The sequence below is a fragment of the Gymnoscopelus braueri genome, assembly GCF_963280865.1.
Source record: "Gymnoscopelus braueri genome assembly, chromosome: 5".
In the NCBI taxonomy this organism is placed as follows: Eukaryota; Metazoa; Chordata; class Actinopteri; order Myctophiformes; family Myctophidae; genus Gymnoscopelus; species Gymnoscopelus braueri.
The window spans coordinates 16497784-16513813 of record NC_137606.1 but is presented as its reverse complement, the minus strand read 5'-3'; the positions used below and the strand labels follow the sequence as shown (position 1 = coordinate 16513813).

Sequence of the window (16030 nt, the reverse complement as noted above, 5' to 3'; positions counted from 1 at the left end):
ACGGTGATCCTTTTGTTCACAAATAAAACTCATTGGACTGTCATAAAGAAAGGTTCAAGTGTAGATGGATGGGAATATATCACCGTCTCGCACAAGACAAGTGCCATAAGAATCGGTGACCTACATGTTTTCAAAGCGAACACAGCTACCTATGGTCACCATTTTGAGTGTAACACGGAAAGGACAGGAAGCGCGCACAACTTCCACACGCGCGCGCAACAGAAATGTCAAACTTGGCTTTTCTTCCAAGGCATTATGATGACTTTCTCCCCCTTCTCGCTCTCTCGTTGTTCCCCTGAGGAAAGGCTTGCATGAGTCCAACAACTGTTGCAGTTGTTGTTCGGACTACAACATGTCCATAGTCACGGTGCAGCTGGGACAGTGTGGTAACCAGGTGGGTGAGGAGCTGTTTGGCGTCATCTGTAACGATGCAGCCGAGGCTCAGAGGAAAGGATACAGCGAAGCCTGCGTGGAGCGCTTCTTCCACCAGACAGCTCATGATGAAGGTAAAGGGACACATGACAGAGCTAGCTGTAGAGTACAACTCTCGTAGACGTATTTATGATTCTGACGTTTTCAATCTACGAGAGTTGTAGGGTTCACCCCCCATGGACACAGGGACTTTCTGCACTATGCCCCGTAGACACTCCAAACATGTACAAATTGAAAATAAAGGTGCTTACCCCCAAGCCGGAAATGTTAACTGTCTCTACGTGGTAGTAGTTTAATGTAATAATCTATATCTTTCAATAAAGAAGTGTTTTAATGCCGTCTGTGGCCGATTCTGTCGGAAGTTTGACGGGTAGTGACGGGGCGCATCCGGTGAAACCCGGAATTACACTAAATGTAAACAGGAAGTAAACGAGGGTGAAAAAATGGCGGTCGGCCACAGACGGCATTAAAACACTTCTTTATTGAAAGATATGGATTATTACATTATACTACTACCGCGTAGAGACAGTTAACATTTGGGGCTTGGGGGTAAGCACCTTTATTTTCAATTTGTGCATGTTTGGAGTGTCTACGGGGTATAGTGCAGAAAGTCCATGTCTCCATGGGGCGTGAACCATACAACTCTGGTAGATTGAAAACGAATCATAAATACGTCACGAGAGTTGTATTCTACAGCTAGTAAAGGGACACATGACAGAGCGTGGGGTGTGTGATAATGTACTGTAAATCTGAGTCTGAGAGTGTACACAATGGAACCACATGGACCCTGTGCAGTGGTTATCAAACTTTTGTAATGCAATGCATTAGGCCATGGACCCCCATAATAACTCTCTGACAGTTCCATTTGTACACTGTCAGAGTCACAGCCCTGGCTGCAAGGGTCCATTTGGTTCCCTAACTATCAATGATTTAGCTGGGGACCCCCTGGAACCCCCTCAAGGACCCTTAGACATGACTCTTGACAACCACTGCTGTTAAGGGTCTACTCAGTTAAAATGGATACTGTACATTCATTAAAACTTTTTTACACATTTTTTTTACAGTGTAGGTTCTTCAAACAACCGTGGACGTGCAGTATGTATCTGTGTCTGTCAAAACATACATGAGTGCATGTGTCTTCTTCTCGTTTTCCCAGACCTTGTGGCCAGGGCAGTACTAATTGACATGGAACCCAAGGTGATAAATCACAGCATGGCCAAAGCTGCCAAGTCTGGTAGGTGGAGATATGGAGATCATTCGTACTTCAGCCAGAAGCAAGGCTCTGGAAATAACTGGGCCAATGGGTAAGTGAAGGGAATAGTGCTCACAGTCACAATCTATTATTATTATATTTATTTATTATATTTACATAACACAGTTTGACACTTAAAAGGGCTCTGCTGAATGTGATAGTATTTATTGATTATATTGATATGCTGGAGATTGACAAATTAATGCAAACGATGTTGATTCTGCCAATGTATTATTAAATAAAAAATTAAAAACCTGATTGAAGATTGAATGCAGTTTTGTTTTGAGAATTCTAGGGCCTTATACTAGACTGTTTTAATATACTTAAATTCAGCCGTAACCCATTATAGCATCATGTTCATCTGAAAACACTGCATTAGGTGAATGTCAACCTCTTGACTCTTGACCAACCTCTTGATCATCAGCGCTGGCGCCCCCCAGGGGAGCATCAGTTCTCTGTTCACCCTGTACACATGCACAGGCAGGCAACACTGCTGAGCACTATCAAATACATAATACAGTTTTCTTATCGTTGCTGTTGGGCAGAAACTTCTTATCTCCATATTTTAACTTGTTTTTTCATAAATTAACGCCCTACTTGGTCATACTGCAGCGTCACTCAACAGTAGCAGATCCACAAGCTCGAAACGCGGCGCTGTAGTGATCTGCTACTTTTCAGGACGTTTTTTTGGAGTAATGAGGTTTCCACCCGACAGAGACGTTATGATACAGCCATCCTGGGTTTCATGTACGACAGCTCAGACACAGCTGTAGATACAAACATGAGATTCAGAACTTAAGCATATACTGTATGGAGCACATATTAAGTGGTTCAGATGTAAGAAACCTTTATGACAATAAACTTGAATTTATTTTCATTGAATTAAATGTACATGTACAGTATGGAGTTGGACGCATTCGTTTACCAATCGCTGTAATGCTGTCCTCTCTCTTTCTCCAGGTTTTGTGTGCATGGTCCACGTCACAGAGAGGCGGTGGAGGAGCTGGTGAGACGAGAGGTGGAGCGCTGTGACAGACTGGCAGGGTTCATGGCCATGATGAGTGTAGCTGGAGGCACGGGATCCGGGGTTGGCACCTATGTCACCCAGTGTCTGAGAGAGGCGTACCCTGACTCCTTCATCATCAACCACCTCACCTGGCCCTATAGCACTGGAGAGGTATGGCGGGCTAATGCCTGATTTAACCACTTTGAACCTAGCATCCATATTTTGGACGTGTCGTCATAGGCAAACATTTTCAATAATAGTAAACTTAAAAGATCTGCAAACTCACTCAACACGTGAGCTTGTAGATCGGTTATTTGCGCTAATCGTTGTATGACGAAGTGTATAGGCCTTAAACTGAATCAATCCCTGATCATCTCTGAAAAAGCCAAATGATACATTTATTTTCTTCTCCTGTTTTTCTTTTAGGTGATAGTTCAGAACTACAACTCTGTCCTGACGCTGTCCCACCTATATGGACTGTCGGACGCCATTCTGGTGCATGAGAACGACACGGTGCACAGGATCTGTGCTCAGCTGTTGAACATCAAGCACATCTCTTTTAGTGACGTTAACAGGGTTATAGCTCACCAGCTGGGCAGCGTCCTGCAGCCTGCACTCACCACCGACTCCTATGGAGCCTACAGCAGAAACCCCTTAGGTTAGAGCGACCGACACACACACGCGCACACACACACACACACACACACACACACACACACACACACACACACACACACACACACACACACACACACACACACACACACACACACACACACACACACACACACACACACACACACACACACACACACACACACACACACACACACACACACACACACACACACACACACACACACAAAATGCGTGAAATTCATGAATAAACACACTCTGTGGAAATTCTGAACTTCAAGCACGTAATGACAGCATTTACCTCTTTAGCCAGCCATGTCATATGGCTGTCATGTTTTTGGTGCAGTTTTATATAGCGCCTTTATCCAAAGCACTTTACAATTTGTGTTGCATTCACACACTTGCTCATCTCTCAGGTGAGTTGCTGAGTAGCCTGGTGTGTCATCCTGAATACAAGCTGCTGAGCCTGTCCACCATTCCTCAGATGGCCAGCTCCTCTCTGGCTTACAGTGTGTTCAGTTGGCCTGGCCTGCTCAAACACCTACGCCAGATGCTCATCTCCAACGCCAAGATGGAGGAAGGTATGTTTGGTGGAAACCCGACTGAAGTTCTGTTCAACTTTGAACATGTAATTTGTTACAAAAGGACATTAATTCAGTTGTTTTAGATTAAATGTGACCTTTCTTTGCAGAAATAATTGAGAGACAATTAAGTAAAATGTCCCCATATTTGAGGTAAACAGAAAGTGTAGTGTACTGTACTTGCTGGTTGTTGTAGAAGGAACTGAGTATGAAGTGAGTGTGATGTAAATGCTGAAATAAATGTATACATTTGCATATAATGATCTCCATTAGCTGCAACAGGTGTTTATCCTGGGGTCAATACTGATCTCAAAACATGGTACATTATGTAGGACTATCAACACAACATTGGGCCTAGGGTGCACTAGTAGGTGACAGGATAGTGTGTAGACAAAATCACAACGTCCCTGGTTCGAGTCTGTGGTGCATGTCCTTCACCCCCTGTATCCTGTCGATCCTATATAAATATTGCAAAATACCGCCTCAAAATATTTGTATATAAAAAGAAAAAAGAAGGAAAAACATTTCTGAACTACCCACAAATACAAATGATACGAAAATAATATATACTAGACAAGGTCTGGTAATGGCAAGGCTTCCATGGCAATCTCGGAGATCATATGACTTATGTGGCCATCAGCATTATGATGAACTAGTATAAAATAGTTAAATATTTATCAAATTATAAAAATTATGCGTAAATATTTGAGGAGTTATGTCCTTGGCTTACTGGCAGCGTGAAATATTGATACTGATCAGCCCACTGGTTTGTGAGATTATCCCCCCACACACACACACGCGTCATGAAATGCAGGAGCTTGTACGATAGCAGCCTTTATGGAGTCATTGAGACGCACACACGGGAGCTTTTCTAGACGGCTCACCCCATAGGAGCACTTATTTGATTGTTGCAAAACATGTTGCAGTTAAGTGCGTACTGTCAATCCCTCCTGTGCACATTTTGAAGATCATCTCCATTTGTTTTCCTGTGTTTCAGGTATAGACTGGCAGGTGCGTGCTCCTCCCGTCCCTACTGGAGGGAGTGTGAGAGGAGCAGGCTTCAACGCCTCACTGGCCAACCTGCTCATACTGAGAGGCAAAGACGTTTACAGTGCAGACACAGGTCAGGAATCTGTCTCACTTTAGTTTGTTTAATTAAATTGTTGCGCCGCTAGTGTTGAACACCAAAAATAGCATGTGACGCGTTGTGAGCGTGTTAAGCTATTTTTGGTACATGATAAGTATCATGTAGTATAAATCAGGCATTATACTCACTGGATAAAAGATCGGGATAAATGGTGCCTAGCCTGCTCACTCTGAAAATAGATAAGGGAGAAAAGTCGTGGATGTTTGAATAACCTTTTTTCTTTTCTTTATTTTTCTTTTTTTTAAATTGAAATATTTTCTGAAACATGTACCATAAATGTATAGAGTATGTCTTGCATGGGAAAGTATGCATCTCTCCTGTGATTAAGATGGTTATGAAGATCAGATGTGGCACCTTCTTTGTGCATTGAATCAACACAGTCTCTTGTGTTTGTAGGATTGGGAAGAGAAAATGAAGTCCCACTTTGTTTTGAACCTTTTATTTTATGAACCAATTATACAACATTACAATAAAATAACAGAAAGAAAAATAAAATGCAAATAGCCCACATTGTTCAGTTTCTGACATACAGACACATTCGTTTTTGTTCTAAGCAGTTTTGCATGTTGTAAGTGTAATTTCTTTTGGACCGTATATGAGTGAGTATGTAAGCACCAGGAGGCGCTATAGGTATGACAGAAAATAGTTTTCAATAGCACTTATTTAATTCCATTCTAAATTGTTTGTATTTTTTGACTATTATCTAAAGAATGTGAATTGATGTACACAGGGAGCTTTCAGGATCCAGCCCTGTACACCTCCTGGCTCCCATCAGAAGAAGCTTTCAGCCTGTGGAAATCCCCTATTCCTTTTAATAAGTACGAGAAGTCTGCAACCCTGGTCAGTAACAGCCAGACTCTACTCCAGCCCCTTGATAACATGGTGGGGAAGGCCTGGAATATGTTTGCCTCTAGGTGAGTTGTCCCTCATTATATGAATGAACCCAATCTCTGCAAACTGAATGCAGTTTAAACTTATTTTTTACTCAAATGTTATGTCCTTCCCTGAAATTCACCAAAGAATGTGCAAAGAGTGGTCTTTTGTGAATTTTGTAAACGGTTGTTAGGTTTTTCAATATGAATATTACACAATAGCTCACAATTCCTTTCAACTTTGATACAATTTGGAATCCTCCCCAGGAATTCTAATCTGTCAAAATGACAAATGCCCCAAAAGATTTTTTCCTGAAATGCTACTGTATATTATACTTAAATGTATAATTTGTCTGTATTTGTTTTTTTTACTTTGTCCCCAGGGCCTACATCCATCAGTACACAAAGTTTGGGATCTCTGAGGAGGACTTCTTGGACAGTTTTGCATCTCTAGAACAAGTTATCTCCAGCTACAGACAGCTTTCCTAGCTTTGAACATGCATCTTTGGTTGTGCTTGTGGACTTGGGAGATGAAGTGAACAGATAAATATCTGAGCATAATTTATGTAAATAAATGGATACAGTGCATATTTTCAGTTTTTTAACTATCATAACTCAGTCTTAATAATAGTGTCATTTACTTGACATTACTGTCAAGTGAGCTGCCAGAGTATTAAATTGCTGACAAGGTAGTGAAGGTACAGGTGTGTTCCTGTGGTTAATGTGATGACCTAAGCGTCTTCCTTCAGGTGTCTGTCCAGTAGCTTTCCATTGCGGCACAACCGAAGCCAGAGTTTAGGTCCTAGACCTCAGATCACCGATGTTAATGCATTTGAAAATTTGTGAAATGGGACGTATTCAGCATAATGAGTACTTTAAGTACATTTTTTATACCAATACTTTTGTACACAAGTAAATTTTGACTTCTGGACTTTTACTTGTAACTTTTAACAGCTTTTCTCCTCTGTCTTGCACGAAGTATGAAGACGGTAAACAAGGAAACACGGGACAGTGTTTGTTCCTTCCATCCCATAGCCCAGAGGGACAGTGTTTGGTTCTGGCTGCTGAGCAAACATTACAGAACAAATACAATAAATGTATATAAGACATTTATGTGAAGCATAATTGTACATATATGTCTTTTATATTATTTAGGTTAATATCAAAGAATGTTTGCATCCCCTTTCAGTCACGTGGGTATGACGTCAAACTTTCGATCGAGTTTGTTCAACTTTCGGGTTTAACAGGCCAATGTTAAAAGGGTGGCATTTGCTCCTCAACATAGTGTGAATGTGCGTGCAAAGTTTGACCGCAATCGGATGCAGCGTTCATGATTTGCATCATTTTGTTCAAAACAAGCCACTACTTCAAACTTTAGATGTCAATCTTAGCCAATCAGGATGGAATATGAAAAAGCAAACACATCCGTCTTGATCACATGACTATAGAGATCATGTGTACCGATTTGCCTAAAATTTTGATACAATCGGAAGGAGTAATATAAAAACAATTGTTTTACATAAGTCGGCCTCCTGGTGGCGCTATAAAAGGCAGATGTGAAAAATGCAGGGCAAGGGTTTTTCTTTGACCTCTAGGGAGTGTGCTTACAAAGTTTTACACCGATCGGTGCAGTTATAGGTAAAAACACGAATCGGCCTGTTATAGCGCCACCATGAGGCTGATTTGAAAATGTTCAAGTGGCATTTCTTCCTCGGCATAGTGGAAATACACGTGCAAGATTTCAAGGAAATTGCATGCTGTGTTCATGATTTGAGGCATTTTGTTCAAAACGGAGCACTCCTGCAAACTTTGGAAGCCATTTTTAGCCAATCAGGATGGAATATGAAAAATCTTAAAGGCTCGTTTTGTTTAATGACTATAGAGATACTGTGTACCGATTTGCGGGATTTTTGGACAAAATATGTAGAAGTACTGTCAAAAAATATGTTTTGCACAAATCGGCCTCCTGGTGCTATAAAAGGCCCATGTGAAAAATTTGGGGCAGAGGTTCTGCTCTGGCATCCAGGGAGTGTGTGTGCACAGTTTCGCTGCGAGCAAGCCAACGGTGCCGGAGATTAGCTGCTCACAGACAGAATGACGGACACACGGACGGACGGACGGCGAAACATACTCTCTCGCCATGCCTTTCGGCCTGGCGGAGACAATAAAATCATAGTACAATGTTACTGATCTTTATTACAAAAATAGATTAGGTTAGAAAAGCAATAGATAGAATGGATTATTAAAATAGAGCAAGGTACAATTACTGATCACAGTACAGGGACCCTGGGCAATCCAGTGAACCTGTTATACACTACTATACACAAAACCCAGTTGGGTCACACCAAATTGAATATGACAGCCTAAATAGGCTACTGACTACAGGCTGCTGATGTCATGTAAATTAATACTCTTTCAGTGATCACAAACTCTACGCTCATGTGTTAAATATCAGTTTCAATAATATACCATAATTGTGGGATCGCTAAAGCAATCACACTGTTATCTTCACAATTTATTATTATTATACAGTATACTATATTCCCACCGTTGTTTGACCCCTAACTAGTCATACATACTTTTAGCTACAAACTCCGTTCCAACGTTCGGCCTACTTAGGACATATTGGCTACCATAATTTTTTTTTAAATAATTTGTTCTTTTAGAGATATTTCACTTATAATTGCTTAAAAAATCCCATTCATTTCAATGGGGGAAATGCCATTTAGCTACAGTGGAGCCTAGCAACTGCTTATTAGACCCTAGCAACACCATATTAGAGCCTAGCAACCACCTATTATACCCTAGCAACCGACTATTAGACCCTAGCAACCACCGTTTTACCCTAGCAACCACCAGTTTTACCATAGCAACCGCATATTAGACCATATAAACTGCATATTAGACCTTAGCAACCCCCTAATAGCAACTGCTTATTAAACCCTAGCAACCACCTGTTTTACCCTAGCAACCACCTTTTAGACCAAGCAACTGTCTATTAGGCCCTAGCAACCGGCTATCAGACCCTAGCAACTGCCTATTAGACCCTAGCAACCAGTTTCACCCTAAAAAACTACATTTTACACTATTAAACGCTATCAACACTATCAAAATGTTTAAAACTACTAGTACTTTAACACGTTTCAAACCTTTAGAACCTTTAAAACATTTAGAACCTTAAACCTTTCAAACCTTTTAAAGCTTTATAACCTTAAACTTTTCAAACCTTTAGAACCTTTAGAACCTTGAACCTTTCAAACCTTAAACCTTTCAAACCTTTCAAACCTTCAAACCTTTCAAACCTTAAACCTTTCAAACCTTTCAAACCTTCAAACCTTTCAAACCTTAAACCTTTCAAACCTTAAACCTTTCAAACCTTTAGAATCTTTCAAACCTTTAGAACCTTAAACACTATTAATACTTTAACACCGTTAACACTTATAAACGATCAATACTCAATACCATCAACATTCTTAGCGATCCCACACTGTTTCTTCAGGAGTACTTTCTAGTTACGTTAGTTACCGCAAATAGTAGTTGCGTTACGCACGTTAGTCCCAACACTGTTAACATGTAATCTGTCATCGAATCACTTGGTTAATGGACTAAAGCAGACATGGGCAACATACGGCCCGGGGGCCCTTTGACCATCTTAATCCGGCCCGCCTCAAAGTCCTCAAAGAAAACAAAATGACCCCCAACAAAAATGTACATTCTAAAAGGCTGCCATATGTTAATGGTTTTTAGAAATAATTATTTAACTTGACCAATTAATAGGAATTAGTATTTACCATTTGAGTACTATACCTACCTGCATTCCTCCATTCCTAATTAAGAGTGAAGGAGTACTCAAATGTTTTATGTTTATAATGTTACAGTGAAACCGTCAACCTTGAGTCCATATTTATAACATAATGCAATGTGTCTGATCAGTGACCTATGGAGTGGTGCATATCAGATAAGATAATGTATACATTTTAGGCTCATTTAAAAGTTGATACGGCATTGACGTGGATTGTTTTATGCAAGTCATCTTTTTATTGTAAGGCCAGAGTACACCCGAGTGATACAGTAGGCCTACAGCTGTAAAAAATTTTATTGTTGTGAAAGCAAGTACCTTATTGTAAAGTAGTCTGGCATGTCTACCAAATCCATGCAGTTTTAACGTAATTCAGCACTATGCGTTTCAAAATTCAATTCAATTGTACAATGTGTGGCCCCTCACTCACTTCATGGAAGTCAGTATGGCCCCTTGGAAAGAAATCTTGTCCACCCCTGGACTAAAGGAAAAAGCTATCTCATCGCAAGTAGTTTGTTGAGAGCAACAATACTGCTGTGATGGGCACAGTACTGATCATGAAATATGCATTGTTTTTTTTATATAATGGCAATCATTGAGCATTGGGTTTTGATTTCATGCTGTATAAATACATTTATAAGATACATACTATAGCTAAACATGAGAAATAAAGTCATATCTGTATTTCAAGAGTGTGGCTTAATGCTCTGGTACAGTACACCTTTAAGATTACTATGACTACCACCTTAGTACACACAAGGAGTGGCAGGACAGCTTCAGCGTACTGTACCTTGTTTTCAACTACAGACACACACACACACACACACACACACACACACACACACACACACACACACACACACACACACACACACACCCCACTCAACACTGTTGACTGCTGATCAGGTTCAGCTTCACAATGTGGATTTACGCCTTTTTGACAGGCCTCGACTTCAAGGGAATACTGCTGTTTATTTGTGTTTCTCTCCTGATATTTGATTACCTCAAATACAGGAATCCATCCAACTATCCACCAGGACCAATGGCTCTTCCCTTTGTAGGGAGCATGTTCAGTATTGACATAGAGCGGGCTCACATTAGTTTTACCAAGGTAAGGCAAGGCAATGCTCCCCCACCCCTCAAATCACAATAGAAGTTACCTTTTCACATGTTATGGAAACAATATCATTTTGAAATGTACTGTAGGCATAAGTTGAAGGATGTAGGATAGACCTACTTGGGGAGTTGGTAGAATAGTTTGTGATGAAGAAAGGATTACAAAGTTAGCCAGACAATTGTGAAAAAGATTATGTACCCTGGTAATACTGCCAGCCCCCCCCCCTTCTGCATTCTAAGCCTAACCCTAATCCAAATTAATTAATTCAAATTTGCTTAATAATAACTTGCATGCAATATCTTCACAAGACAAAGTGAAATTAAGAACACATACTTGCCAAATAATTTATTTAATGAATACTAATTAAGTAAGTACAGTAATGAATAATATATGACTGATTAGTCATTAGTATTTGTTGATTTGATTGTTGTTCATGTATAAAAAAATCAATAAAGTATTAGGTCACAAAAATGCTACTTTGTCCGATAATATCTGCTCTTGTTATGTCCACAGATGGCCGAGGTCTATGGGAATGTGTTCAGCGTGCGTTTCGGCATTGATAAGATCGTGGTTGTGTCAGGATACAAAATGGTGAAGGAGGCACTGGTGACACAAGGAGAGACCTTTGCAGATCGGCCATACAGCCCAGTGGCAGACAGAGTTTATTCAGGAAGCTTAGGTGAACTTCTCTGTCTGACTCACATACTATGCACCACCCCTTCCCTCAAACAGTGGTGTAAAGTAACTACGTACATTTACTCAAGTAACTGTACTTAAGTACAATTTTGAGGTATTTTTACTTTACTTGAGTATTTACAATTTTCAGTACTTTTACTTCTACTGCACTACAAATTATACTTTTACTCCACTACTATTATTTGACAACTTTAGTTAGAAGTTACTTTGTAGATTTTGATTATTATTACTATTAAAACATACGTTACCCACTTCAGCCCTATATACATTTCGTCCATTTGAAAATAGCAGATCTACAAGCTCACAATGCGTCACATTGTGAGCTTGTAGATCTGCTATTTTCTAAAGATTTTTACACATTTTAGATGATATGTTTTACCAATACTTTTGTACTTTTACTCGATACTTGTAACAGAGTATTTCTACATTGCAGTATAGATACTTTTACTTAAGTAAATGTGAGTACTTTTTCCACCACTGCCCTCAAATCCATACAGTATACACGTACACACAATGATTGAACATAACATTATTTTTTAACGTACAGTACACAGAGTAAAATCCTCAGTGTTAATTTAACTGAGAGTATAACAATGAACATAACACTGAGGATTTAACTGTGTATTGTCTCTCCATGTTTTTTCATTGAGTAGATGGTCTGTTCCCGAGCAGCGGCCCAAGGTGGAAGGCACAGAGGCGTTTTGCCTTGTCCACCCTGCGTAGGTTTGGAATGGGTAAAAGTTCATTGGAAGAGAGTTTGTACGAGGAGTGTCGCTACCTCCAGGAAGAGATGGAGAATGAGAAAGGTAGGTCGGCAGCAGTTATGAAGAAAGTACCGTTGAAAAGAAAACTACAAGCTCATTATTTTATTTGTATTTATCTAGTGTGACTCAGGACTCTTGCCTGTACCTCTCCTATGTTTCATTCTTACTGCTGGTGCTGCTATAACACGTACATTTCCCTCTGGGGATCAGTAAAGGTTTATCTTATCTTACCTTATCTTATCAAAGACAACATTAATAGAATGGGACGACATCAAATAATAACTCCTTAAATGGAATAATTATATTATGCAAAGAACAGAGAAATCTGACATTTTCTCCAGGCAAGCCTTTCAACCCAGCATCCCTACTCAACAACGCTGTGTCTAACATCATCTGCCGGATGGTGTTTGGGAAACGATTTGACTATAGTGACCACGACTTTCAGACCCTGCTCAAGAATCTGAACGAAGCTATTCAACTGGAGGGCTCTGCCTGGGGTCTAGTGAGGAAATATCCATCCAACTCATTCATCTCATTGTATAGGGCATCTCTCTCTCTCTCTCTCTCTCTCTCTCTCTCTCTCTCTCTCTCTCTCTCTCTCTCTCTCTCTCTCTCTCTCTCTCTCTCTCTGAAGAAAATCTGAAGGAACTGATCTCCAGTAGTAAGCACAGGGCACATGTAGTCTAAGAGAGTGTGAATAACTCCCATCTTAAATTCAGATTCATACTGTGTAAGAAATATGCTTTGTCACGTAGCCTACCGTATACAAAGTACAAGGACACTAGGGATGCCCCTTTTAGATAAATGTTTAACCTTTGGACTGTGGGCATCTAACCGCGGGCCTATAAAACGTGGGCCCGTGTTATAGTGGCCTAAAACATGTGTTGTAGCATTAATACATTAGGTCTATCTATATCTCATTATGTAAGGTTGTTTTCTTTGTCACCTTTAACTGTTTTCTCACTGTAGCTGTATGAGGCAATCCCTGCAGTCATGAAGCACATGCCAGGTCCTCACAACAAAATGTTTGCCAACTATGAGGATTTGATTGCCTTTATTCGTCAGGAGGTGAAGACACACAAGCTTGACTTGGATCCTAGCAATCCCAGAGACTACATTGACGTTTTCATCATAGAAATGCAGAAGGTGTGTGAGCAAACTGCACTACACATACACTGCACAATATCTGTTGTTTCTTTCAGTCTATTGAACTCACTGAGTCTTTTCCCCATGTTTCAAAAGCACAAAGGAGAGACGGACCTGGGCTTTGAGGAGAGCAACCTGGCTCTATGTGCTTTAGATTTGTTCCTGGCTGGAACTGAGACCACATCCACCACTCTGCAGTGGGCCCTGGTTTATCTCATCAAGTGGCCCCATATTCAAGGTGAAAATGCAAAGGCCTACACCACTAAGAATCTCATAGTCGAATTTAGTTCAGTCAGGAAACTGGTTGATATGTAAACCATATGATATCTACATGTCGAAGTGTTCCTGCAAGACACTTACCCCCTAACAGTGTATTACCTTATTTGATTATTGAATGCTTAAAAACCTTCTATTTCATCACACAGAGAAGGTCCAGGCAGAGATAGACAGAGTGATTGGACAGTCCCGCCAACCCAATATGGCCGACAGACCCAACATGCCCTACACTGATGCTGTTATCCATGAGATCCAGAGGATGGGAAATATTCTGCCTCTCAATGGACTCAGGATGGCCAATAAGGACACAACGCTGGGTGGTTTCTTTGTACCAAAGGTCAGTGGTGGAAGCTAGTTTTTTACGTAAGTAAAAGTAGCAATAATTAATGTAGAAACACTCTGTACTTGAGTAAATGTACTTGGTTACTTTCTACCACTGCCAAAGGTCCACCTATTCATACATATTTTAGCCAGCAAAGCAATGTTTGCAAAGTGTCTCAGAGGCAATAAAAACAACCACGTAAAAGTATGGAGTGCAATAATAATAATACATATCTCGCTAGTCGCTACTATGTTCTATCAAATCTATACTTATGAAGATGTGTAACTACAAGCCATCTATTCACAATAAATGGAAGCCAGTACAGTAGGTTTGTTTTCCCCCCTGTGTTGTGTAGGGAACTTCATTGTTGCCCAGCCTGACTTCCGTACTGTTTGACAAGAACGAATGGGAAACTCCAGACACTTTCAATCCTGGACACTTCTTAGATGCCGATGGCAAGTTTGTGAGGAGAGAGGCCTTCATGCCTTTCTCTGCAGGTAAAACTTTGCACATTTTCTAGTAATAAATAAGACTGGTTGGAACTTGAACTAGCAATGTGTGAAAATTGTGGACAATTTGTTTGTCAGATTGCTGCATGTGAAATGTTCATTTGCAATTGTCTGTTGTAGTCCCAGTAATTAATAATAATTAAGTAAGTAATTTGAAGTAGCATGTCACATGACATGGTTTAGCTGTTGATTAAAAAAAGTTACTTTGCAAGTCCATTCCAGGAATTCACATCATCACTCCCACTATAATGTCTTGGTTTTATTATTTGATATCGACAGATCAATTGAATATACCGTCTACACAAACAAGACAGACAAATAAGATGGAAGCATAAACAGTTGGAGGTAGTTTGTGTTATTAGGAACTACATCCAATCTAAATTTGCATTAGGATTTACAAGCAACCCTCCATCAAACAGTAGATCATTGGTTTCTCAACCTTTTCAAGCCACGACCCCCCCAAAACAATCATATTTGAACTGGGAACCCCCACCCTGACAAGCACTTGTAGGAGTTGAAGCATAACTTTTTGCTTGACTCGGTTCAACAGATAAATATTGGGAAAATAACCGATCTACAAGCTCCCAACGCCTCACGTTGCGAGGCGTTTGAGCTTGTAGATCGGCTATTTTCACAGTTTTTGCCTCTATCTCAGGTAATATTTCACAATTTGGCCAATGTTTTAATAAATGTTAAACTATAGTTTGCTGATTACTTTTTACAGTAAAGTCTTTTTTTTGTTGCAGTATTAAGGTCATAAAAGTCCTTAAAATTTTAACTTTACTGTATGTTGGTTTGTTTACTGTTGAGTGAGAAAACAATGTTGCACATTAAGCAAATCATGTGGGGACCCCCCAAAATAATTTGGGGACCCACATGTTGAGAACCACTACAGTAGATTATAGTTGGAGGTGCTGTATTGGAAATAACTATAGAGTTTTGAAGAGTTCACAGGTATATACGGACATGGATGTCCTGATTCCACACTGTCCCAGGCCCAGCTCTACCTTAGGGTCAACTTTTACACAGAGCATTTTGCCACATTCTATTTCTATCCTTAAACCCCACTTTTATGGATCTAGAATGAGTTTGATCTTGACATTTTGCCACTGTTTGTGGGTGTATTTACAGTATGCTTATGTGTACTATACTATAAGTGATTTGTGTGTGCTTGTGTTTTGTTTATGGCTAAGGTTATGATTATGTTATGTGTGTTTTCAGGGAAACGTGTATGTCTAGGAGAAAGCCTCGCAAAAATGGAGTTGTTCCTGTTTTTCGTCAGTCTGTTCCAGAAGTTCAGTTTCTCCACCCTTGATGGAGTAGAGCTGAGTACAGAAGGACTCGTTGGGGTTACACATATACCACTCCCATTCAAGATTCATGCCAAGGTTCGCTAGAGCCATTCATCTTTTCCATTTAATACCAATTCCACAGTCTTTAACAAAAACATATTAATAAATAAAACAATATCTTTA

General features: G+C 40.1%; 2 protein-coding genes across 3 annotated transcripts; both read left to right on the top strand.

Moving 5' to 3' along the window:
• The first annotated feature begins 193 nt into the window (after positions 1–193).
• tubd1 (tubulin, delta 1) lies at positions 194–6898 on the top strand. Its single transcript, XM_080428368.1, has 8 exons — positions 194–506; positions 1589–1736; positions 2645–2861; positions 3117–3348; positions 3743–3907; positions 4905–5030; positions 5785–5968; positions 6310–6898. The coding sequence occupies exons 1-8, from the start codon at positions 353–355 to the stop codon at positions 6413–6415; spliced, it is 1332 nt and encodes a 443-aa protein (XP_080284494.1). The 5' UTR covers positions 194–352; the 3' UTR covers positions 6416–6898.
• Positions 6899–10637: 3739 nt separating this feature from the next.
• LOC308085009 (cytochrome P450 2J2-like) lies at positions 10638–16030 on the top strand. Of its 2 annotated transcripts, XM_080428026.1 has the most exons (9): positions 10638–10836; positions 11356–11521; positions 12192–12344; positions 12644–12804; positions 13272–13448; positions 13545–13686; positions 13874–14061; positions 14402–14543; positions 15777–16030. In XM_080428026.1, the coding sequence occupies exons 1-9, from the start codon at positions 10645–10647 to the stop codon at positions 15950–15952; spliced, it is 1497 nt and encodes a 498-aa protein (XP_080284152.1). In that variant the 5' UTR covers positions 10638–10644; the 3' UTR covers positions 15953–16030. The 2 variants fall into 2 exon arrangements, with proteins under 2 accessions (XP_080284152.1, XP_080284151.1); XM_080428025.1 differs by having other exon boundaries at positions 13272–13686.